The 24310-nt window shown below is 36.8% G+C and overlaps 3 protein-coding genes across 9 annotated transcripts in view; 1 reads left to right on the top strand and 2 right to left on the bottom strand.

Moving 5' to 3' along the window:
* Window positions 1–556: 556 nt before the first annotated feature.
* Window positions 557–8456, bottom strand: trnt1 (tRNA nucleotidyl transferase, CCA-adding, 1). Of its 4 annotated transcripts, XR_010542555.2 has the most exons (9): window positions 8313–8456; window positions 7916–8062; window positions 6220–6413; window positions 5821–5959; window positions 5213–5339; window positions 3534–3727; window positions 3104–3357; window positions 1479–1835; window positions 557–949 (listed from the first exon to the last, which is right to left on the bottom strand). XR_010542555.2 is itself a non-coding variant. In XM_065279813.2 (8 exons), exons 2-8 carry the CDS (start codon window positions 8052–8054, stop codon window positions 1587–1589), a joined length of 1296 nt encoding a protein of 431 aa, XP_065135885.1. In that variant the 5' UTR covers window positions 8055–8062; window positions 8313–8456; the 3' UTR covers window positions 1059–1586. The 4 variants fall into 4 exon arrangements, 3 of the variants coding, with proteins under 3 accessions (XP_065135885.1, XP_065135886.1, XP_065135887.1); XM_065279813.2 differs by lacking the exon at window positions 557–949 and having other exon boundaries at window positions 1059–1835; XM_065279814.2 differs by lacking the exon at window positions 557–949 and having other exon boundaries at window positions 1059–1835; window positions 8334–8378.
* Window positions 8457–8665: 209 nt separating this feature from the next.
* arl6ip5a (ADP-ribosylation factor-like 6 interacting protein 5a) lies at window positions 8666–11329 on the top strand. The gene is made up of 3 exons (XM_065279818.2): window positions 8666–8926; window positions 9829–10046; window positions 10269–11329. Exons 1-3 carry the CDS (start codon window positions 8748–8750, stop codon window positions 10442–10444), a joined length of 573 nt encoding a protein of 190 aa, XP_065135890.1. The 5' UTR covers window positions 8666–8747; the 3' UTR covers window positions 10445–11329.
* Window positions 11330–17815: 6486 nt separating this feature from the next.
* The window catches only part of frmd4ba (FERM domain containing 4Ba), a 53480-nt gene continuing 46985 nt past the window's right edge, over window positions 17816–24310 (bottom strand). For 2 of the 4 annotated variants that reach the window (XM_065279812.2, XM_065279810.2), the window contains exons 21-24: window positions 23095–23807; window positions 21339–21462; window positions 19921–20115; window positions 19023–19159 (exon numbers count right to left, since the gene is read on the bottom strand). In XM_065279812.2, coding sequence (XP_065135884.2) covers window positions 19947–20115; window positions 21339–21462; window positions 23095–23807 — 1006 coding nt within the window. In that variant the 3' untranslated portion in view covers window positions 19023–19159; window positions 19921–19946. The other 2 variants (XM_065279811.2, XM_073815191.1) reach the window with 2 other exon arrangements.

The raw sequence follows: 24310 nt of genomic DNA, 5'->3' as shown, positions 1-24310 counted from the left end.
TAAAAAGATTCGCCGTTTTGAAAGAAACCTACAGTGTTAGCCATTTTCCGTCACCATGATTTATGCGCATTTTGAAGTATCGAATCAAAAACGAGTGATGAAAACGCCAAATTGCGATTAAAAATCCTAATCCTAAAATCCTTAATTCACAAAAATGTTTTTACACTCATCTAGCTGTTTCCGCTGTCCCATGTATGGAGCATGACGTCCTCATAATGTCCTTGATGCTAGTGCCTGCATCAAAAATGCTGCATTCCTTCTTTTGACCTAATAAGTTGCAAATTAGTCTTCAAGCTGTTCCTTATATGTACATTAAAATTTTCTGGCCTCTTATTGCTACCTGTCCCAACTTTTGTAGCTCTCATGAAATCCAAAATGAGCCAATATTTGGCATGACATTTCAAAATGTCCGACTTTCAACATTTGATGTGTCATTTCTATTGTAAATAAAATGTAAGTTTATGAGATTAGTAAATTATTCCATTCCTTTTTTACTCAAAATTTCTACAGTGTCCCAATTTTTTATGGTTCGGGGTTGTACATACAGTCATGTCTTTGTTTACCAAGCCTGCCTTGTTTTGTTTACCTTGTTAGTTGCTAGGTTACCAATACCAGAGTCATTAGCTTGAACAACTTGATGGAAAATCACATAATTTGTTTGTTTTTCTTTTTTTGCCAATTTTGAAAATATTGCTTCACATTTGGATGAAAACCCAGCTAATGGAACGAAAAGTCTAGTGCAAGGGTACTGACACGTTTTTGGAAGCAAGGGCTACCTACCACAATGGATAAAACAATCTGTAGGGGTACTTTGTTGAAATGGTCTAATCAAAACTACTTTGTGCAGGCACCCTGTTGGAGACAACTGTGTGACCTGCCATTTAGTCACTTCTTCTTGACGGTCCTGGGAATCAAGTCCAACTCCGTAACCAATAAGCCATGACTGCCCCTGTTGTGAATTACACAAAATAAGTATCAATGATAAATACTGTAATACATCAATTGTACCCTAAACGCAAGGCACCTTATGTATTAAATAGAACATCACACTCCAAGACCCGATGTGTGCTACTTTATTTCAAAGAAAACACCTGGCGAATTGTTTATATAACCATCTAACAACCATGAACTGCTGACAAGAGGAACATAATTTTCTTCATAATAAAACCATGACTACGGCTTCATAAGAGTCTCTCATCACTGAGAGACAGCCAAATTACTTTTCTGTAATTACACCTCTTCACATTTACAAAAGGGCACAGTCCCACATCCAGTAAACAACATGAACTTTGCATCCTTGCAACACTCAACTTCCATGCATCCACTACGCTAGAAAATTCAAATCAATATTAGTTAAAGATGAGCGGTCAAACTAAATTGGCATTTATAGAGAGTGTTTTACAATGCCTTTGAATCACCAGACACATAAAAGCTTCATTCACCACAAAATGAAAAATGAGCATCGTACACATGCTTACAGGTGGCAAAGACAGTTTCTTTATTTCTCTTAAGAGTCTTGGTACTGGTGTCACAGCACGTTCATGCCGAAACCCAAGCGATTTCCTTACGCACTCCCTCGTCTCATATCAAGATCTGTTGAGAGTGGCCAGAAGTTCCTCTTTGTTCATCTGATAGCGGCTCTTCTTCCACGTTTCCCTGAGCTCCTGAAGGATGGTGCCAATCTCTTTACCTGAGGTGATACCCAGCTTGCGTAAGTCATGCCCACTGACCGGGAAACGCGGGATGGACCACCTGCTAAGCTCATTGTGGATTTTCTTTTCTCCCTGATACTTCAGAAGCTCCAGTACTTTACTCTGGGAGTCCAGCTCTCGAGACTGTAATAAGTAAAATTAGATGAGTTATACACATCTTATGCACATTTTTAAGCGCATTTACAGTATTGTCTGTATTACTACGAAAAATTTTTTTTAATAGAGACCTTAAATAAATAGATTTTTTTGCATCCCTAACAGCAACATATAAGTAAGGAATAATGTATAGGCAGCCGATTGTTATCACAGAAATAAGTCCCGACAGTGTGATCAGGACTTCTATCACGACTTGAATCACACTAAAGGGGCTCTCTTCGAGATAACATCCGGCGGCTGCCTATCCCGCTTATTACACGGTTATTTACCTCATAAGTAAGGTTTGAATTCACTTGATTTGCTTATTATATGAATGCAGACTTCCGCGAGGGAAACCCATTTACTTTCAGTTTTAAGATAAGACAAGATGTTCAAATGTCACGAACACACTATTTCAAGGGGCCATGGCACTTTTTTAAGATGTCAAATAAATCTTTGGTGTCCCCAGATCACATGTGTGAAGTTTTAGCTCAAATTACCATATAAATAATTTATTATAGCATGTTAAAATTGCCACTTTGTAGGTGTGTGCAAAAATGTGCCGTTTTGGGTGTCCTTTAAAATGCAAATGAGCTGACGTGAATTAAAACACTGATCACAATGATGGTGGTTTGTTGCAATTGAAACTCAATTAAGCTGTGAATTATTTTCTCTCTCTCTCTTTTTCTCTGCACTAAATGGCAGTGCTGTGGTTGGATAGTGCAGATTAAGGGGTGGTATTATTATAATAAGACCTCATTATGACATCATAAGAAAAGCCAAATTTCAATAACCTAATTTCTCCATGTGCTTGTAGAGAATGGTTTACCAAAACTAAGTTATTGGGTCGATCTTTTTCACATTTTCTAGGTTGATAGAAGCACTGGGGACCCAATCATAGAACTTAAACATGGAAAAAGTCAGATTTTCATGCCATTCCCCGTTTAATTTAATATTTTGTGAATGTCATATTTATTATTACAATTTTGTGTAATTTTAAACTGTATCTGTCAAAATGATTGGCAGCATCTGGGTTACCATGTGGTCAATAATCAAGCATTTCAACAAGCCGTGTAAAAATATTATTAAACCATGACCCCAGAGCAAGGATACGAACCAAACTAAAATGTTGAACTATGCACCACCAACATGCATAAAATGTCAAATTTCCATCTAATGGGCAGAACTGAAAGTATAGCAACTGATGCTTTGACATTTGTTTTGCACCATACAATAAATATAAAAAAAGTACATACATCAATGATGAAATCTGTGTAGGGTTTAAGGCTGTCATGTTCGTCTTGCCCCTTAACAAGGTCTCGTCTGTACTTGACCAGGAAGATTCCCAAGTTCTTCTCTTCCCTGGAAAGCTTTAGTCGCAAATCTAGTTTTTCCACATCCTCCTGGCTTCGGAACAGACTGGCCAATATAGTCATAGGTTTAGGAGAGCCATCACATGCTCTCTGCCAGATCTTCTTCATCTCTTCTACATTGCCATCTACTGGAAGACCTGCATAAAGCACACAAGTCTGTACTCATTCACATTTATACATTTGGCAGATGCTTTTATCCACAGATACATAAAAGTGCATTCAAAAAAATACAACATGTTATCTATATCACATTTGTCACCTCTCTTAAAATATTACATCCCTTAAATATGCTTTTCAGGCTCTTGTGTCTCACCTATATACTGAGCCAAACCCAACTCATAGATGAGCTCCAGCAGGTGATCAGCATGATTTCCGACCACCATCTTTTTCAGTTCCACCCAGATCCTCTCCCCTGAGATGGCAGCCAACCCTTTAGCATTATCTCTTATTGCCTCCAAAGTCTCAGGTTCATGTTGTCCAGGTTCAGCTGCCACCCGTCCGTAGAATCTACAGTTAACAACAAACCATGTAGGCCATTTCAATATGCCAATAACCAATACTGGCCATCACTGAATCACTTTTAAACACAAACTATGGTGACTGCGGTATACATAGATTGTATTATACTGTATATAGATTGTACAGGTCACATTGTAGTATACCAAATACACAAAATAATGTTATTTTAGCAATGTAATAGGTGCTCTTTAAATCAAATGGCTTCCCTGGGTGCGTGCAGGAGTCTGGCACACGTGCGCATGCCACCTGTCAGTGCGCGAGGGCCACACTCCTTTCAGGCTTTGCACTTAAACGCTCACATACACACCGGTCAAAATGTCCATCGGCAAAAATAGGTACACAAAAGATGGTTATGTAACGCACAGTTTAGGGAAAATGAAGTTTTGGACGTGTGGTTATTGGATCGATGCATTACTGTCTAGGTTTTTAAAGGGACAGCTATCAGTGTTCATCAAAAAACAAACAGTACCTCATTAAAGCAATGTTTGTTTGTATGTTGACTTTGTACTTATCATATTTTCATTTGTTTCTCTGTCCTTATTTTATCATTGACTGTTTACTTGCACACTTAATTATTTAGAGAGGACATTTCACAATACTTGGGTGTCCCCAGAGTACTCATGTTAAGTACTAGCTCAAAATACCATATAGATATTTTATTCTACACTCTAAAAACAAACGGTGCTATATAGCACCAAAAGTGGTTCTTTGCCCGTAATCATAGAAGAACCGTTTTTAGTTCCATATAGCACCAGTGAAGCACCAGTGAAGCACCTGTGTAGAACCAAATAGGGGCCATATAGCACCACATATGGTTCTACATAGCACTATTTGGTTCTACTCAGGTGCTTCACTGGTGCTATATGGCACTAAAAACGGTTCTTCTATGATTACGAGCAAAGAACCACTTTTGGTGCTATATAGCACCGTTTGTTTTTAGAGTGTAGGATGTTAAAATGGACACTTTATAGGTGTGAGCAAAAATGTGCAGTTTTTGGGTGTCCTTTAAAATGCAAATGAGCTGATCTCTGCACTAAATGGCAGTGCCATGGTTGGATAGTGCGGTATTATCCCCTTCTGACATCACAAGGGGAGCCACATTCTTGCATTGAATGGTTTACCAAAACTAAGTAACTGGGCTGATCTTTTTCACATTTTCTATGACACAGCCACTGAAGACCCAATAATAGGACTTAAACATGGAAATAATCAGATTTCATGATATGTCCCCTTTAAAATTAAGCATTTATGGTATTACAGTAAGAAAAATCACCAAAAGAAATTGTGAAATCCTGGTGGGACTTAAAAACGGCTCATTCTAAGGTAATAAAAACAAAATAGTTTATTTTGAAGAGTCTTTCTGCACCACTGATAATATAGTTATGTATATTGCATTTCTGTCAAGAAATCCCCCTTAAAGTTACACAAATGCACCTTTAAAACTATTTCCCAAATCTGTATTAAAACTAGTACCTGAAATATCTCAGAATTCTGAGATAGTCCTCTTGGATTCTTAATGAAGCACTGCCAACAAACCGTACTTTCTTGTTCTTCAGGTCCTCATATCCCTGAAAATAATCATATAAAGTCCCATCTAGCCCTGTTAGGAAAAGACACAAACAACTGTTAGTATTTCAAAGTCCTGCAAACAAATTTACAAGAAATGCATTTATTAAGGTGAAACAGAGATCTGTTAAAGATGCAATGTGGGACCTTTAGAAGGATCGTTTGACAGAAATGCAATATAATATACATAACTATATTATCAGTGGTGTAAAGACCCTACAATATGAACTTTATTACCTTAGAATGAGACGTTTTTTTCTACATACAGCCCTTACATGGAAGTCGGCATTTTGTACCGTCATGTTTCTGCAGTAGCCCTAAACAGACAAACTGTTATATAGATCGCATCTGAGACAATGACGTGTTTGTCCTTTGGTGGCTACAATAGCTTCACTATGCGTTTCGAAAGAGCGGGGTAAGCTGTGGGCTAAGCCGTTGGTTGCAATTCACAGTCTCACCACTAGATGCTGCTAAAAGTCCCAGAATGCACGTTTTTAAAACATTATAAAGGTTACCGAGAAACATTGAGTTAATGGTGAGGTCTCTGCGTTCTGCATCTTTTTGCCAGTCAGTGGTAAACTCCACCTCTGCGTGCCTCCCATCGGTCTGTACGTCCACCCGCAAAGTAGTCACTTCAAAGTTCTCATTATGAAGCTACACAATGGAAGTATTCAATTAAATGTACATCCAAGTTCAAATATAGAGCAAGGTGCAAAATTGTACACAGTGCACAAACGCAACTGAAGTATAAAGCAGCCTTTATTTACATTCATCTAGTTTACTTTAGGTAATAAAATGTGACCCTGTTGTGAAATACAGGCTTAAGTTAGGAGCACCGAAGTTTGATTTCAGTCTTTGATTTCATTCAACATTAGTAACAACTGTATTTCATTTAATACAAACAACTGTGTTACCCTGCAAGTGATGGTCCCATGTTTTTCCCCTTTGTTATTGATCATCCTGATCCCTTCTGTCTGAAACATGTTCTTCATCTCCTCCGGTGTGGCAGTGGTGGCAAAATCCACATCTTCAGGTCGTTTTCCTGACAGGAGGTCCCGCACTGCACCTCCCGCGATCCTCAGCTCAAACTTGTTCTTATCAAACAGTTCTGGTGATTTAGAACGATGATTGTTAGATAACTTGAGATAATCTTTAAACCTGTTGATTTCAGTAATGCCTGCCTAAAGGAATACTTCACATTCATAAAAAAGAAATCCCAATAATTCACTCACCCCCATGTCATCCAAAATGTTGACGTCTTTCTTTGTTCAGTCGAGAAGAAATTATTTATTTATTTTTTGAGAAAAACATTCCAGGATTTTTCTCAATTTAATAGACTTTATTGGACCTCAACAGTTTACAGTTTGAATGCAGTTTAAAATTGCAGCTTCAAAGGGCTCTAAACTGTCCCAAACGTGGCATAACAAGGCATAGGATATCTAGCAAATTATTGTCATTTTCAGCAAGAAAAGTTTAAAATATGTACTTTTAAACCACAACTTTTCATCTTGCACTAGCCGCGTGATGCGCCAGTGCAACCTAACATAATGCGTAAGCACGTCGAAAAGTTACACATGACCTACGCAAAACTACTGCTCCAGTGTTTACACGTGTGGAGAAAGAGGACCGATCCGACGCTGTTGTATGTGGAATGATACTAATTAATGCCTTTGTGTCAGTTTATTGTTCACAATTGTCTGCAAATGTGCATTTCACACATGTAACGCTGGCCTTTCGACGTGCTAAGCAAATATGCAAGGTCGCACTGGCATGTCACACAGCTAGTGCAAGACCAGAAGTTGTGGTTTAAAAGTGCATATTTGTTATTTTTCTTGACGAAAATGAGAAAAAACACTGAGAAGAATCCTGTAAACTGAATTTCTTCTCAACTAAACAAATAAAGACATAAACAACTTGGATGACATGGGGGCGAGTAAATTAACGGAATTTTATTTTTATTGAAGTAAAATATTCCTTTAAATACAGGATGGTACTAGACAACTATTAATAATGCATATGTATGAATTTCGGTGAAAACCCAGCAACGTCACAAATTTTTGTGATTTACTGTTTTTACATAAAATCATCCTATATAATGTTAAGAACATTTTGTAAATATTATACATCTTTAATATTGACAGAGTAATATCATGTCAAATATTGAAAAAAGTGACATCAATGATTGATATCAAACTTTGATACTCCTAACCTCTTAATTAGATAATGGGAATTTAGTTGGATTTCAGACTGGGACACATGTTATTATTGAAATTAAAAATAATAACTTTCATTTTCTGAAATTATGGACTATTTAAGCATCAAAAGTAGCAAAAAAGGGCCCGGATATGGAAAAACCCTTTCTTGTAAGGTAAAAAACTCATTTAAATAAATGTGTATATGTAAATTTAATTTATTAATCATATATAAATAACAATTTGTCTAGAAACTTTTAAATACATGCATAACTCCACCAAAAAACACACATGTTGTTACAGTATATCACTGCACAATACATGGATCATGGTACCACTACTTTAGCTGTTGTAAAAGTAATGACCCAGTAACTATTAACTAATAATCGTGTCGTCTTAAATTAATAAGTGAGCTTACCCGCAAGGCTAACTAGCCCGTTGCTAAATAAAGACTTAAATTCACTAGTTTTCAGTTGCATTGTGATGAATGACCTCAGACTCCACGTGAGATGAACTCGGTTGATCAGCGTGGGACGCAGAAATAATCTAGCCCACATCTGTGATACTAAAACAACAAACAGCTGGTAAGGTCAGTTGTATCACTACAAAAACAAATAATCAATGCTGAACCACTGATAACTATGTTTGTTGGGTAAGTTAACTGATGGTGATGGCATGATATCTTTAATGCGACTCGCCCAGTCAGCACATACAATTATGTAAATAATGCACGACTATAAATGCTAAACTAACTAAAAAGTCAAACAAACTCATCACATGACAAAATGAGAAACTAACGTATTAAATGTATTCACCTAAAGAAAACAGAGGGCTACCTTACAGCACAGCGTTCTGCCATGACAGTAAAAGTGGGCGGAGCTATGTCCCACACATCGTTTCCGGGACGCATACGTAAGAGACCGAACACCAATGATGTGGCTGAGTGGCAACATGTTGCGTTTAAAAACATAAGGACTTACCTCGGAGGTTGTAAATTATTTCTAAATGAATTTGTGACAGCAAATGATAACAAATAAAGATTTTCTGGTTGATTGCATCAACTTTGACACGTTCAGACCTCTCCTCTCGCGGTACTTTGACGTCATTCGCCGATTGATCTGCGCAGCGCCTCATGAAATCGAACAAGCTATTTGTTTACCGCCTAGAAAAACTTAAAAGACATCGCGAGAGTAGGAAGTGACACATAGACGGTGACAGCAGCACGGGTCCTGTCCGGTTAAAGTAGTTTAATGGCTAAAGTAGAGATCGCTCCTATGAGATCCTGGGATGATTTCTTCCCAGGTTCAGATCGCTTCGCCAAACCTGACACGCGAGATTTGGCGAAATGGAACAACAGAGTAGTCAGCAATCTTTTGTACTATCAAACAAACTATCTGCTGATGGCGATCATTGTTTTTATGGTCGTAGGGTAAGTGCATGGCATCCATGCGTGCATAATGTGGGATTTAACTAATTTCAGATAAATTAGTAAGGTTTGAGGTAGTATTAACGCATTGGTTTATTATGTGTAGTAACGCGATACTTTTAAGCGCTCGTTGATGTTGACGATTAAAAATACACATTCATTTAGTCAGTCTATGTATTATAATTTATAATACATTGTTAACGCAAACAAAAAACGATCATATTTTATAGCATAAACTGCGTTGGGGCACTAGTAAATACCTTGGTTCATGAATATGGTAATATTTCATCAGCTTTGTGTACACTATTTTAAAGTACCATCTGACAGGTGATACCACCATACTTTTTGTGTAAGTTAAGGAATTTGTGTACTTAGAGACATTGTTTGTATTATATATGCTCAAGTTTTGGGTAATGTTTTATATCCCATTTAGAACATGAGGTAATTTCTATCTATGTCTTTCTGGACAGCTGTGTGTCTATGTCTGGGGATTTGGTGTAATGTTAAAACCAGTTGCCAAGACTCACTAAACAAAATTAAACAAGGAAACGCCTGGCACTGCCATGAATGCTTTTTTACAGTAGGCCAAAAGTATATGAATACTTCAGCAGCACTTAATGAATGGTATTGCATTAAATACCAATAAATGAAGCCAAGTTACAATTAATTAAATAAATTATCATTAATCAAAATATCCTATTTTGTGTTTATCAGAAAAAAAATCATACAGGTTTCGAACAACATGAGCATGAGAAAATGATGACAAAATGATGACAGAGCAAGTACAATATTTTATTGTACTTGCTCTCAACAACCAATAGGGGTCACCATTGACTTTTCTCTCATGCCTAAATCCAACATCAGTCTTATTAACATCCTGTTACTGTACAATTCTCTGTCCACAGGTTCTTATATCCTGTAAGCATGTTTACAGGTTTAGCAGTAGTGGCTTCAGTCTTCATGGGCTCTGTATGGGCAGGTGAGAACAAGGCAAGGATCAAGAGCTTCAAGAAAGAGAACCCTACCTTATTTGTTTTCTTTGTCATGGTGGTGAGCTACCTCCTCATCTCACTCTTCGGTGGAGTTATGGTGCTACTGTTTGGGATCAAGCTACCAATTCTCTGTAAGTTTCTTAAGAAATAAAATCATTATTATCATAACAATACTTACTTTTAGAAGCAAAGGCAGGATCCAGTTTGATGTCAGCACTTATGATAATGTATTCAGTTGAATAGATCTCAATGGTAGGATTTCTGTGGTAACTTTACTGTGTAATTCAAGTCTTAACTAACCTGAATGTCCAATTAAAATGAAATTCAAAGTGCTTTGTCGTTCTGCGTTTCAGTGATTTTCGCACATGCCTCATTCCGCCTCCGTAACATGAAAAACAAACTGGAGAATAGGATGGAAAGTGCAGGACTCAAAAAAACACCCATGAGTATCATACTTGAAGCACTGGGCCAGCAAGAAGAAAGCCTCAGTAAGATTCAAGGCATTCTGGAGAACACACTCAAGGAGTGAACTTTGAAACAGAGATGTTTACTCCTTTGTGTGGTTCTCATCAATAAATGAAGGAACTGTTTTCAGGGCGAACTGGCACAATTTATAAGATCTATTCTGTTTTCTCCAACTTACATGTTATGCCTGATGGGCTTCGGTGATTTCATGCAAAACCTGGAAGTATCATGAAAACTATAAATGAAAAATTACAAAATGACTGTATTTTTTTTTAAGCACAGATTGTTTACATCTCAGTTCAAGTCCATATAGGTCAAATATTTGTGGATACTTTTTTACATTTATTTCGCCATACTGTGAAAAATAAAATGTTTAGATATATCATGAGAAATTAATTTCTTTCTGTAGCCTGAAGCAAATGTGTTATACAAATCAGTTTAAAGTGTTACTTTAGTGTACTCCAACACATTGTATATCCAAAGTATTAAGTATAACATGACAAAAAGTCATTAGTCATGCGATATCCAAATGTTTGCAGTGTGATGTGCACAACGTTTGCACAATAATGTATAATGATTGAGTCTACTGAGTCTTCAATTATGGTTATCACCTTAAGCCCTCCAGGTACAAAAGGTCTCTCAATTTTTGTGATATTTCCTGTAATGCTATACAATACGTGACCCTGTCTGTGAAAACCCAGCTTAAGTCATTTTTTGTGTGATTTACTGTTTTCTACATAAAACTCTCCTAGATAATGAACATTCTGGGAAAATATAACCTCGATATCTTGAATATTAACTGAGTAAGGTTGCATCAAAGATCAATGTGAAATCCAACTGTGCTGCTCCTAATCTCAAAATTAGACAATAAGCCTGGATTTTACAGACAAGTTCACATATTTATTCAAATCTATGCAAAAGATAATGATAATAAAGCCAAATTTTGTTCCATATGTTTTATGTCATCATTCCAAATATGCAGTGTTGTATTCGAGACCAGCTCATTCGAGTCAGAGTCCAGAGAGGGTTGAGTCCGAGTCAAGACCGAGACCAGAGAAGGTCGAGTCCGAGTCAAGACCGAGTCCACATAAGACTTTTGCACAATACCGTATATTTGATTATGTATGAATCTAAAAAAAAAAACATGACTTGACATGTTTTGTGGTCCAGGGTCACAACCTGCTTTACAATAACCAGAATAAATCAACAAAAAAGGTAAAGAATGCAATGCTGTGTATAGATTCCAAACAGGACAAAGACTACTTTGTTTCAACAGGTAATTGTGACATTCTGTTGACGGCTGTAAAATGTCAAAAGATAACTGTTGAAAAGACAAAACCATGACAGAAACAACAAACATGTTATATTCCTTGTGAATCAGTAAATTAACTAACAGATATGAAATCAATTAAATCAAATGAAACGGCATATTCTGTCAAACAAGACTGTTGCATTTATGTTATGTGTAAACATGAACAATCCCTATATATACATATACTAGTGATGCACCGATGTATCGGCCGCCGATATTTATCGGCCGATTTTTGATGAATTTGAAACCATCGGCATATCGGCAATAGCACGAGAAAAACAATCGGTATCGGCCTGTTAATTAACTGCATAAAGAAATCCATTATATGTAAAAAAAAAACGAGTTAATGTTGTTAATAAAATAAATGCTGAACAGCAAAAACCAACTTTGAAGGTTGTCATGCTGTCTTATTATATTTGTTTTAGCTTAATTTGTGTCTCTCTTATTATGTTGGTCAGTTGAATGTTAATTAGATCAAATCCATTTTCAGTAAAAATAAATTTGATGCACAAATAAACTAGCAAATAGACCAACTGTATAGTATTGTATACAAGTGTTTAATATCGGTATCGGCATCGGCCAGAAGTTGTCTGTTTAAATCGGTATCGGTCCAAAAAAATCCTATCGGTGCATCCCTAACATATACATATATATATATATACATATATATTTATATACATACATATATATATACATATATATATACATATATATATACATATATATATATATATATATATATATATATATATATATATATATATATATATATATACATATACATATATATATATATATATATATATATATATATATATTTATACACACACACACACACACACATTTAGGTGTAACCAAAGTAATTTTTAAGTTGATCCAACTTTTCACTTATTCTTTCAACCAATAACCAGGGTATTAAATACTTTTTTTGTTTTTTTTGAATGACACATTTGTGGTTTCTTGAATATTTTTACACTACATTACCTATTTCTGCAATACAGTACTATACTTAAAATTTCTGTTTAACCAATTTAATGAATTTACCATTTTTTTTTCAAATAATTCCTATTTTTTATGAGTTGCTGTAACTTAAGCTAATTCACCTTTATGTTTTAAGTTATTAAGCATAACTTTATTTTTATAATTTATAACTAACAACTCATCCCTAAGAAAGTTTAAATTAATTGCAATTTCAAATTGATTCAACTTAAAAAAAAAAGTACAAGTAGAATTTTTACAGTGTAACTTTAAGCAATGACCAAAACAATTTCAAAACACTGTACTCTGAAATACATAATACAAAGTGCATACTTGCTTAAATACAGTATGTTCTTTTAAATACAGTATATTGGTTTCAGGCCGGCACCTGCTGGTGGAAAACAAAACTACATCCTGCAGATCCAACGTGACGTCATTTATAATGCCCTTCAGTTGTATGAGCATCGTTCCAAACCCTTTACAGCAGTGGTTCTTAACGTTATTCCTGGAGGCCCACTGCCCTGCACATTTTGTATGTCTCCCTTATTTAACACACCTGAATCAAATCATCAGCTCATTAGAAGAGATCTCAATTAACTGAACTGAGTCTGTCAGACAAAAGAGACATACAAAATGTGCAGGGCAGTGGGCCTCCAGGAATAACGTTAAGAACCACTGCTTTACAGTTTACAATGATGTATCATGTATGAATCAATATTAATCTTTTTGATATTTAAAGATGTTGCAACTTTTAAAGTGTTATTGGTATATAAAGGAAAATTAAAGGTAATCTAAATATGTACAACTGAATATAAATAGTTTGGACACTGTTTGGAAAAAATTTGATAAATCTATCAATCCTTCAAAATGACTGAATTTGGCCAGTGTTGTGTTTTGACTGTGAATTAAGGCACATAATCTTAAGGCACATAATCAGAAACTAACCTGTCAAATTAAAGTACGTGTGTTAGTGAGGCTCTAATATATGGTCTGTATCAGCTGACCTCTCTGATAGCTTTGCACAGCTGGTGTCTATGAGACCTAGAGGAGGTTAGACAGAGGAGCACAGCTGCAGCACAAACATACCATCACACTTCAGTAGGAGTGGAGAGCAAACAGCCCTGGGCTGGAATTCATAAGAACAAAACCTTTGTGTCTCTCAGAGGTGAAGACACATGAGGGGTGCGGGGAGAGAGGAACTACACAAAAAATATGGTTCACTGGCTCATAATTATTTTTAGTGCTAAACATTGCCTATGTTGAACCATAAGTGGTGCTATATTCATGCTTGAGCACCACTTATGGTTCTACAGAGATGCTATATAGTGCTAAAAATGGTTCCCATATAAGCTTTTAGTACTATTTAGCATATTTTTTGAGTGTACTTTAAGACCTGTACGACAGTGAATTTCCAAGTTATTTACATATGTGTATTTGTCTTTTAGTAGTGTACGCAAGTCATCATCATCATCATCATCATGTGAGTTCCCTGGGAATTTAACCTATGTGTTGACAATAGGATCACATTTCAGTCCAAAAATCAAGAGAAAAAGATAATTTGAACATACAGTATGTCCCAAAAATTCACATTATTGTAATATAAAAGATATACACTGTAATAAAATTAATCAGTTCCTTTAGCTAAAGTATTGCGTTAGCAGTGCAAAGGTCATGCTGATAAAATGTAACTCTTGAAAGATCTCCAAGATGCTTTGGAAAAAAAAAGTGGCTGACAGATGTAACATAAGCATAAATGAGATACAGTACAGCAAACAATAAAATGTAATACTTTACTATTTAAATATAAAGTTTATATTGTTATATAAACCAATTATGTGTTACGAGCAGTTATCAAAAATGAATCCTAAGCAAGCAAGCAAGCTACCCTATCTGTTCTCGCTTCACTGGGTAAACACATGACACCACCTGAATGTAGACCTTTGCTTATCTTTAGGGGAGTGGCTCATGCGCTCTTAAGGTTGCCAAAACACGTTCTTCTGGTTTGATTCTTTACGTGTGAATGTAATGAGAATGACAAACACAAGGAAACCACAGTGTACCTTAACTCTAAGCTTTAATTGTTCTATCTTTTAATACATTTACCGCTGGTTTCAGAGAGAAGGCTTAAGGTTAGTCCTAGACTAAAACACGTTTTAGCCGTTTGATAGTAACTTGCAAATGGCAGATCTTATAATATGCCAGTGCCATCGATTTGTCTCAATGGCATGTTTATAAAAGATGCTTATACATCATAATTTAACTAAGGCCTAGTCCTAGCTTTAGGTAAGCCTTGTCTGTGAAACCAGGCCTTAACTACCTATCCAAATGTTGTTGTCTGTGCATGATGGATTGTACTATCAATATCATGATAATTGGATACGATGGAATAATTCATCTTAAATTAATTTTATAAACAGCCTACGGGCTTAATATTATTAATTAGTCATGTTAAGAGCATCGTCATCAAGCTTCACCTTTTGTTTTTCTGCCCATGGTTCAAATCATATTCATGCATATTATATATGAAGTTATAAACTAATTTATTAGACCACCTGTCTATTTGTCTCAAAGACAATAGTGAAGTGCTTTATTGCTTTTCAGAGCGTTTTCAGCATTTCATCAGTTTGAACAAGAGTGATGAATGTACTGAATTTGCGTTTTTATACCCAATTGAGCCGGCACATTCAACTTCTCTTAGTAGATATTAATTAAGTGTAACATTCGACCAATAAAACGTATTTTTCTATTAATAAGAATGGCAAGTATTTAACTGTAATTGGTAAGGGTGGCCGATAACCCGGTAGAAATTTGTCAACCTGTAGAGATTTTGGACTATCGTTTCTATCAAGGTTATTGGCCACGTCACGTTGCTGTGCGCGTGGTCATGACAACTTAATGTTTGTACACGTATTTAAGCACAGCAATTGTAAAACAAGTGATTTTAAGCCATTAAAACACAAACAACACAGTGCTATATGCACGCGCTGTTTCTATGTGAGAAGAGTGCGCAAGTCGCGCATCCGCTGCTTATTAAGCTCATGTGCATTTTTGCCGCTTTATTGGCCTCAAATAAACATACGCGTCGAAATTCTCGTCTTTGCGAGTATCCTCATAAGCACAACCATTAAGGGCTTAAAAGAAAGTAAACAGCTAAAAGAGAAAACGCATGTGTCACAGATATTGGATCTGGACTTTGGCCTAAAGGGGAAGTTACCTAATTTTGCTCCTATCTGTCAAACATGTTATCATGTTATTTAACAGTGTTACTGCTCTTGACTTAATCACTTTTCTACCTTTAATAATAATAATAATAATAATATATATATATTATATTATCATTCTTTCATCACATGTTTATCTTCAACGAGCTTGAATTTTGTTTGTTTTTATCTTCTTTTTTATGCTAATTTTTTTGTTGTTGTGAGAATTATAAAAATTCTGTGGCATTAAATATTTTAATAACATAAAAACATTATTAAAAAAAATAAAATAAAAACTCCACCGTGATACATATTGTGATACAAAACGAAACCTATCGTGATATAAGATTTTGGTCATATCGCCCCCACCCCTAGCATCTAAATACAAAAATGATAAAGTACCTTAAAAAAATGTAAATTCGAAAACTCATGGATAACGACACTTATAATTTAGCATTAGAAATAGGACTGTGACTAAAGAGCCTCAGCCTATACATACTGCTGGATTAAACATAACAGAAACATAAAAAATCATTTTCGTAATCCTTAAAAGCGGGGTGCATGATTTTCGAAAAATACTTTTGAAAAGGGACTCGGGCCGAGTACCAAAACACCCTTGTAGCCAATCAAAAGTAATGGGCATGTCTACTAACCAACATCGTGCCTGGGTTGTGTATGTGTGGGGTTGGTCCATCAAAAGGAGGTCCAGATTCTATTGGGGTAGGGGTGTGTTTGTTTCGGTGGTTTTAAATGTCAACATTGGCTTTCAGAGATCATGCACCCCGCGCCTTTATTACTGTTAGTTTAGGGCAGCTGTGGCACAAACCTTACAATGGGGTGGTGCTCAAATAAATTTGGTAAAGGACCAGTGTCTAGATTTTTAGCGGCATCTAGCAGTGAGACCAACGGCTCAGTCCACAGCTCATCCCTCCCTTTCGAAACACATAGAGAAGCTACGGTAGACGGCACAGGACAAACATGTCATCGTCTGAGACAACATGGTGACAAAACTATATAACAGTTTGTCCATTTAGGGCTACTGTAGAAACATGATGGCGACTTCCATGTACATAAAAACGGCTCATTCTAAGGTAATAAAAACAATACAGTTCATTATGTAAGGTCTTTAAACACCACTGACAATATAGTTATATATTTTATATAGCATTTCTGTCAACAGGGTTCCCACACCTTCGTTAACTTCAAATTCAAGGATCTTTCAAGGTCTTTCCAGGTGCAATACCCTCAAATTCAAGGACTAAATGTGGGGACACATTTCAAGTGAGAGCAAGGTTACATTGTGTTACCTTTTAAGATACATTGTTACAGTTCCCTTTTGAGGGGTAAGTGCATCTGAATGTGTATATCAAAATCAACCAATGGCTAGGCTTAACGACAAAGACGGTGTTATGCAGGAGCCAGGAAGTATATCGCTATCTGAAATATTGCAGAAGACAACGTTACAGGGATGCAGGAAGTATGGCAAAGGAGACGCAGTGCCTCGTTCCCTTCTCAGGGAACAACAGTTACATACATAACCCAAGACATTTTCATGTGTCAAACACAACTATGCAAAAAAGCATTTTGGTATGAATCAACATTTGCATACAGAAGATATAAGCATTTAAAGCGAACAGTTTAGCATGTGTGCTTAAAAAGTCTAGAATTTTTTATGATATTATCCTACACTACACAGGGAATAATACGGATTTTTTCCCTAAAACTTCTTGCATAAAATAGATTCAAGCACAATGACTTGTATCTATGCATGTATATTTAAAAAAAACTTCCCAGGGGCTTGAATTTTTTCCCCAGATTCACAAACTTTAATGGGTTTCAAGGACCTGTGGGAACCCTGTGTCAAGAGATCCTTTTTAACCTTTAAGCACTGTGCAATAAACCATTCATGTTTAACAAGATTAACATGGTCAATAATGAGTCGATGTATTTTTGTATCTTTTTATTCTAATTCAATTTCGTCGAGAATTTTTCTAAGAACCAGCTTGACAAATCCAAACTATATATTATGTATTTAAAACAATTTTTTTTCAAAATGATAAAAACGAATCTTTCTAAAAGGTGAAAAATGTAACCAACTTTTGTACATTATTTACAAATACATTTACATTCTCTACTGGAAAGAGAAAAGCTGTGCACATGGTTGTGATCTTTAGACGCGAGCAAAATCCATCAGAGTTCAAAAGTGCACTTTTAAACGTCCACAGTTCCTGTACCTGGCAGTTTGTTAATGAATGTACGAGACCAATTGCCTTTGATAACATCCACATACACCTCTACAGGAACTTTAGCCGTGTTATAAAATAGCTTATCGTTCATTAATCGAAGTCCTTTCTGTGTGGATTCGCTTTTTAGCAGAATTAGAAATGTAACACTTTACGCTGGCTGACGCAAAGTAACACGTTGACCCCAGACATAACTGATGAGTACTTGGCATGTGCAAAAAAAAAACAAAAAAACGAAATACAGTAATACTGCTTGTGATCGGTCTAAGCGCTAGTTGCATGCAAATCAAAAACAGTGTTACTGATCAATGCACAGGTGTCCCAATGCAAGTGTGAAGAAGACACACCTAAAATGACACCTGTATTGTAAATGCACTCGAGAGTGAGAAAATACTGAATACAAAAGCTTTTCTTGCACAGTCACATTCCAAGTACTTTTGGTTTTAAACAAAACAGAAAAAAAAAAAACATCGGCATATGAAACACAAAAAGCACTGAAAAGTATTTTGGTGAAGCGTAGCACACAAAAATCGGTGCGGGCTCAATCCTTCATATTATTTGTTTGTGCCTGACGTAACGTAAAAGTTTGCAATATCCTTCAGTTTCACAACCTGTTTAGTTATGTGGTTACTATGTGCATGTTAGCATAAAACAGCCACTCCATTCGGCCCACTGTACAATACCGAATTAAAAGTTTCACCCCACAGCGTCCTGGTACATTTCAGTCTTTACGCATTTTAAGCATCTTTTTCCAAAAGTCCATTCAAAAAAGTAATGCTTTGTCCTTTTCGAAGTCACCCAGCAGGATCGACCATGAGTATATTTTTAAGGCTCTCGACGGGTCACATTCCTGTAGCGGCTGATGCATTTCAACCTTTGAGAGAAGGCACATGAGAGTGTGAGAATTTTTTTCGCTCGCTCTCTACACTATTGTTCCTGGTTTTGAGTCTTCGTGCCAATAAATTGTCTGGTGGTCTTCGGAGTCAAAACTGCTGTCGACGGGACTGCTCGTGTGCGAATCGTGTTGGTGTATATCCATGTACGATCTGCAAATAAATAAATAAAAAACGCTATATATATGAGTAAAACGTCGAAAATGAAAACTTGGTCATTGTTGTGCCAAACCTGCAAGACTTTATCCAAGGTGATTTTTTAAAGTAATGCAAAATGCTAAAAAGTTAAAAAACTGAATTATTAAATGTAGTTCCTACAGCAGACTTAGTTTTAGTGCTAAATCACCTTTTGTAACTTTGCAAACAGATCTGACACAAAATGAGGGCATGTTAAAAGAAACACACGCAAGGACAAAGACATAAAAAGGCGCACAATTTAAAAGAACATTTTAAATCCCACTTTGTTAAATTATTCACAATACACATATATTTAGCACCAGATATACTAAAACCAGTCACGGACAATGCTTTGCACTGTAGGATAATTCCTACAACTTCTTGTGCAGCAAGTTTTGTAACATTTTTCCTCTTCGTGCAAAGAGATTCAGTATATCTGGTCAAGAAGCGAGCTCCGTTTCATTGTGTGACGCAGCAGCAGTCGATTAGATGATGATTGAGTAAATGTGTTTGTTGTGAGACAAAACATCACAGTGGCACACCTGAAGCAGACCATACAAAAACACACAAAAGCTAGTCATAACTTGCACACGCATGCTTTCCTTCACCGTTTGTAAAGAGACGCAACCACACCACCACCACCACCAGTGAGTACGGAGATCGGTGCAGCGATAGTGCAGACTTTTGCAACCCCGAGTGATTTGGCATTAGTCAATGTGGGTCCTTGCATATCTCACCACTTTATTATGTGTTGTCTGTGCCTTTAGAAATGACTATAAAAGTATTCCTGCTCATAATCGCTGCCGACAGCACCAGGCACATCTAAAGACAACGGCAATGGGCTTCTCCTGCCCGGAGTCATCAACCCGAACTCGGGTGGGTATCTGTCCATAAGAGGGTCAGGAGGCAGAGGCAGCAGATGGGGGTCAGGGCTGGTTTGGGAGGAAGCAGTCAGATAAAATGGATGATGAGTGCTTGTGTGTGTTCGTCACACACAACCAGACAGAGTTGACTACTGGATGTTTGTGGATGGGGGAGAGTTCACCAGAAAATACAACTGTGGTCGTTTACTCACCCTCATGTTATTTAAAAAATGTATGAATTCATTTCTTCGGGGAACACAGAATGAAAAACTGATTATTATCTTAACTTTTTGGATAATTAAACCACTGAATTTCTTCATCCGTCATTGCCCTTAAATCTTATTTGTGCTTGCATTCAATTCAAACATGCTGTGTCAAGACGTTTCCCATGCACTGGATTTGTCATGTTAATGCTTGTGCCTTTCATCACAGATACGGCATTATGCATCATCTTGACATGTCTTATTAAAATTGAATGAGATTTGAGGGCTATGGTGGATGAATTTTTTGCTATTATGTTAAATCAAATGATTTTCTTGTTCTCTCACTGAGCTTTTTTGCACATCTCAGTTCTCAGTTTTCCCAGAAGAGCATTGCAACAACATGAAGGCAGAGTAAACGACATCATGGGTGAACTAATGCTTTAAATGTTTATTTGGAAGAAACACAAGCATGTTGACGAAGAAAGCCATGCAGTCGGAAGCCAAACTTTTACGACACACAATCTTCAGACGCCGACTAAACAACATACACATCAGCCCCAAATGCTACTTACTATTAGGGGCTACACATAGCAAATGAAGCTTTATTAACCCTTTCACTGGTTTGAGGCGGCGACAAGCCCAGTTGCTTCATCTTATAGCGAGAGGAGGTAGGAGGAGGAGGAAGGGAAGAATAGCAAGCTTGGGTGTAATGAGGATAGTATTGAGAGCTGGCAGAGTAATGCCAAGCACGATTAGGGTGAACGCTGGAGTCGCGTCTGTGAAGGAAAGAACGGTCATAGGGAGAAAAAAGCTTAAGTGAAGGTGCAAAACGTCAGGCAGGTTGTTAACATTGCAGCTAAATTTAATATACATACTAAATACCATACTTGAATACTAGAAGTGGTTGCCGAGCCCTTAATATGCATGTGTTAAGTTTTTGTGCAGTTTCTAGGTGTTCCTGCCTAGCGTGAGAGATATTTTTGCCTTTAGATCGCCCAGAAATGAGTCGACTCTTGGCATGGTATTGTGATGATTAACTCTTAATAAGACAGTTCAGGTAACGAGTAATGGTTTATGAAAAAGTTGTACCTGCTGTGTAAGGAGTGACCGTGATGGACGGTGCCGTAGCCGTAAGGCTGGTGGTGTGCAAGAGGCATTTCATACTCATGAGGCATTCCCATGACCGGACGACCGTGCCAGTTTCCTGAACTCACTGCCAATGAAATGAAGATCAATTAGTATAAAGCCTCATGTGGAAAACACTACTGTTCAGCATATTACCGCCAGTGGGTCCAAAACTTCATCATCAAATAAAAAATATACAAGTTGAGGAGTTTTCTGTAAAATAAGACCATTTCTATCAATTTACTCCAAAGTATGTGGGTAGGTGACTCTTTTAACTCTTTCCCTGCCATTGACGATTTATCTTGTCAATTAAGAGAAAACATTTGCATAAACAAATGTGTTCCTGATGAATTTTCATGTTAATTTGCAATACTGCAATTATTCACTAGATGGCGGTACACTTACCCAATTTATAAAAAAACTGAAGCAAAAACTTTATTTATAAATTTTAAACTCTGTGTATGTTTTGATAATCATTCTGAATCTGATCTCTAAAAAAATTCCTTCACAGAAATGCAATTATTTCTGCTTTTTGCTAAACAACATATTTAAAAGTTTATAAGCAGGGAAAAAATATATTGATAGGATGAAACGTTTATTTTTCCCCCCACTTTGTTTGTTTATATTTGTATGTTTATATAATTTTAGAAGAAAATTTTCCTGGGAGGCATTTTGTAAAACTTTGTGAAAATTACAAAAAAATGTTGGCGCACAACTTTTTAAAAAACGGCTGGCGGGGAATCAGTTAAATTCAGACCCAGACCCAAATTCATGCCCAATTCTGCAAAAAATGTAATTATACTGCAGAGAATAAAGCAATACATAGTGTATTAGGAATATATATATATATATATATATATATATATATGGACTCCACCACATTGGGGGGAAATAACACTGCAATATTTTGTTTGTCTGTGATGCGTATTGCGATATGACTGCATTGTTGTATAGCTCTGGGATGGCAACATGAGGAAAATAGTTGCGTGATTGTTTTGCATACCACTTGTCAAGCAACCAGACCAGACCTTAGCAAAGGCCCCTGAAATAGCTTTCATTTTAAAAGAAAAAACATTTCTGCGATGTGTGATCCTGCCTGTGAAAATGTGTGTTATTTACAGTTTGATATCTTAAATATTGACTGAGTAAGGCCATTACACTATAAATTATGGTTAAAGGGGACATATCATGAAAATCTGACCATCTTTTTCCATCTTTAAGTGCTATAATTGGGTCCCCGGTGCTTCTATCAATCTTGAAAATGTGAAAAAGATCAACCTAGTAACTTAGTTTTAGTAAACCATTCTCTAGAAGCATGTGAAAAAATAGCTCATTGAAATTTGGCTCCTGTTGTGATGTCAGAAGGGGATATTTCCACCCCTTAATCTGCACTATCCAACCACGGCATTGCCATTTAGTGCAGAGATCAACTCATTTGCATTTAAAAGGACACACCCAAACACGGCACATTTTTACTCACACATACAAAGTAGCAATTTTACCATGCTATAATAAATTATCTATATGGTATTTTGAGCTAAAACTTTACATATGTACTCAGGAGACACCAAACATGTATCTTTGAAGAGTCTTGTGAAATGTCCCCTTTAAACAATCATGCTTGACATATTTTACATTCATACTCTTAAGCAAAGTACAAGTAATTTCTGACATGAGGATGTTAAAAATATGAGGATGTAATTTCATACATCCTTCTCACCTGACGAGTAGGAAGCTGAACTGTCGCTGCGTACGTAACTTGGTGACATGGTCCTATAACCGAGGTTTTGCTGAGAAGGAGGTCTGTATGTATCATAGCCTTGTTGTCTGTGCTGTCGTTGGTACCAACCCCTCAAGTGTTCCACCACTTCCAGCTTTTGCATGCTTTTGGCCAAGTTCTCATTCCTAGATGGTGGACGGACCCTTGATGGCCTTAATGTGGCATAAAGGTTCTGGGGCATACCGTCCATCTCATCCTGAACGTAGTTTCCATAGGGGTCATGTCTGTGGTAGGAAGCGTTGATGTTATATTGTCCCTCCATCTCAGTTTCATACACATACGGTGCACTCGGGTACATTTCCGGTTCGAGGTATCGTGGGTATCCGGTAACGTAATAGGCCGTGGTGGTTGGTTGTTGCTGAGGCTGGGAGGTATAATACCTCGAGTCATTTTGGGCTAGATTGGGCATGCTTCCCGTGTTGGCGTAAATGTTGCCTTGCCTTCGTTTGTGGCGATTCTTAGCACGGGAATGGTAGCCGGACCCAGTGTACTCTGCGCTGGACTGACTGGTGTAAGAAGATCCATCGTCGAGGATCTCGGTGCTGTTGCTACGACGGGGAGGTGAGATCGTGAAGGCGGGGACGGGCGGTTCGCTTTCTGTAATGAACTGCGACTGAGATTCCAGACTGCCGCTTCGCTGCCGAAAATGAGTGCTGCATAACGGGAATAGCAAAAAGCAAAATGTAAATATCATAAACTACAAGAGTAACAAGAGCTTTATATATACACATAGTGGTGTTAGTACAAAGTAGATTATAATGCTATAAACATGCATGATTAAATCATTTAATTAAGATTGCTAGATCAATGTATGCCAGGTATTAATTTACAAGTTTAGACATTTATACTACTACACTTGGTTTCAGAAATGTCACAGATAATCCCATCTTAAAGGGACACTCCACTTTTTTTTGAAAATATGCTCATTTTCCAGCTCCCCTAGAATTTGAACCTCACCGTTTTGGAATCCATTCAGCTGATCTCCGGGTCTGGCGCTAGCACTTTTAGCATAGCTTAGCACAATCCATTGAATCTGATTAGACCATTAGCATCGCGCAAAAAAATAACCAAAGAGTTTCGATATTTTTCCTATTTAAAACTTGACTTTTCTGTACTTACACCGTGTACCAAGACTGACAGAAATTTAAAAGTTGCG

This window comes from Paramisgurnus dabryanus, chromosome 7 (genome assembly GCF_030506205.2).
Source record: "Paramisgurnus dabryanus chromosome 7, PD_genome_1.1, whole genome shotgun sequence".
NCBI classification, from domain to species: domain Eukaryota; kingdom Metazoa; phylum Chordata; class Actinopteri; order Cypriniformes; family Cobitidae; genus Paramisgurnus; species Paramisgurnus dabryanus.
Note: the sequence above shows the minus strand (reverse complement) of the source record. Positions and strands in the feature narration are given on the sequence as shown.

Bases quoted from the DNA above. Each gene is read 5' to 3' on its own strand.
- trnt1 (XM_065279813.2), bottom strand. From the start codon at position 8,054: ATGTGGGCTAGATTATTTCTGCGTCCCACGCTGATCAACCGAGTTCAT. The intron at 3,728-5,212 runs GTACTAGTTTTA...TGTTAACTGTAG, and splicing joins AGAATTCTGAGATATTTCAG to ATTCTACGGACGGGTGGCAG. The intron at 3,358-3,533 runs GTGAGACACAAG...TGCTTTATGCAG, and splicing joins GGGTTTGGCTCAGTATATAG to GTCTTCCAGTAGATGGCAAT.
- arl6ip5a (XM_065279818.2), top strand. From the start codon at position 8,748: ATGGCTAAAGTAGAGATCGCTCCTATGAGATCCTGGGATGATTTCTTC. The intron at 8,927-9,828 runs GTAAGTGCATGG...CTCTGTCCACAG, and splicing joins ATTGTTTTTATGGTCGTAGG to GTTCTTATATCCTGTAAGCA. The intron at 10,047-10,268 runs GTAAGTTTCTTA...TCTGCGTTTCAG, and splicing joins GATCAAGCTACCAATTCTCT to TGATTTTCGCACATGCCTCA.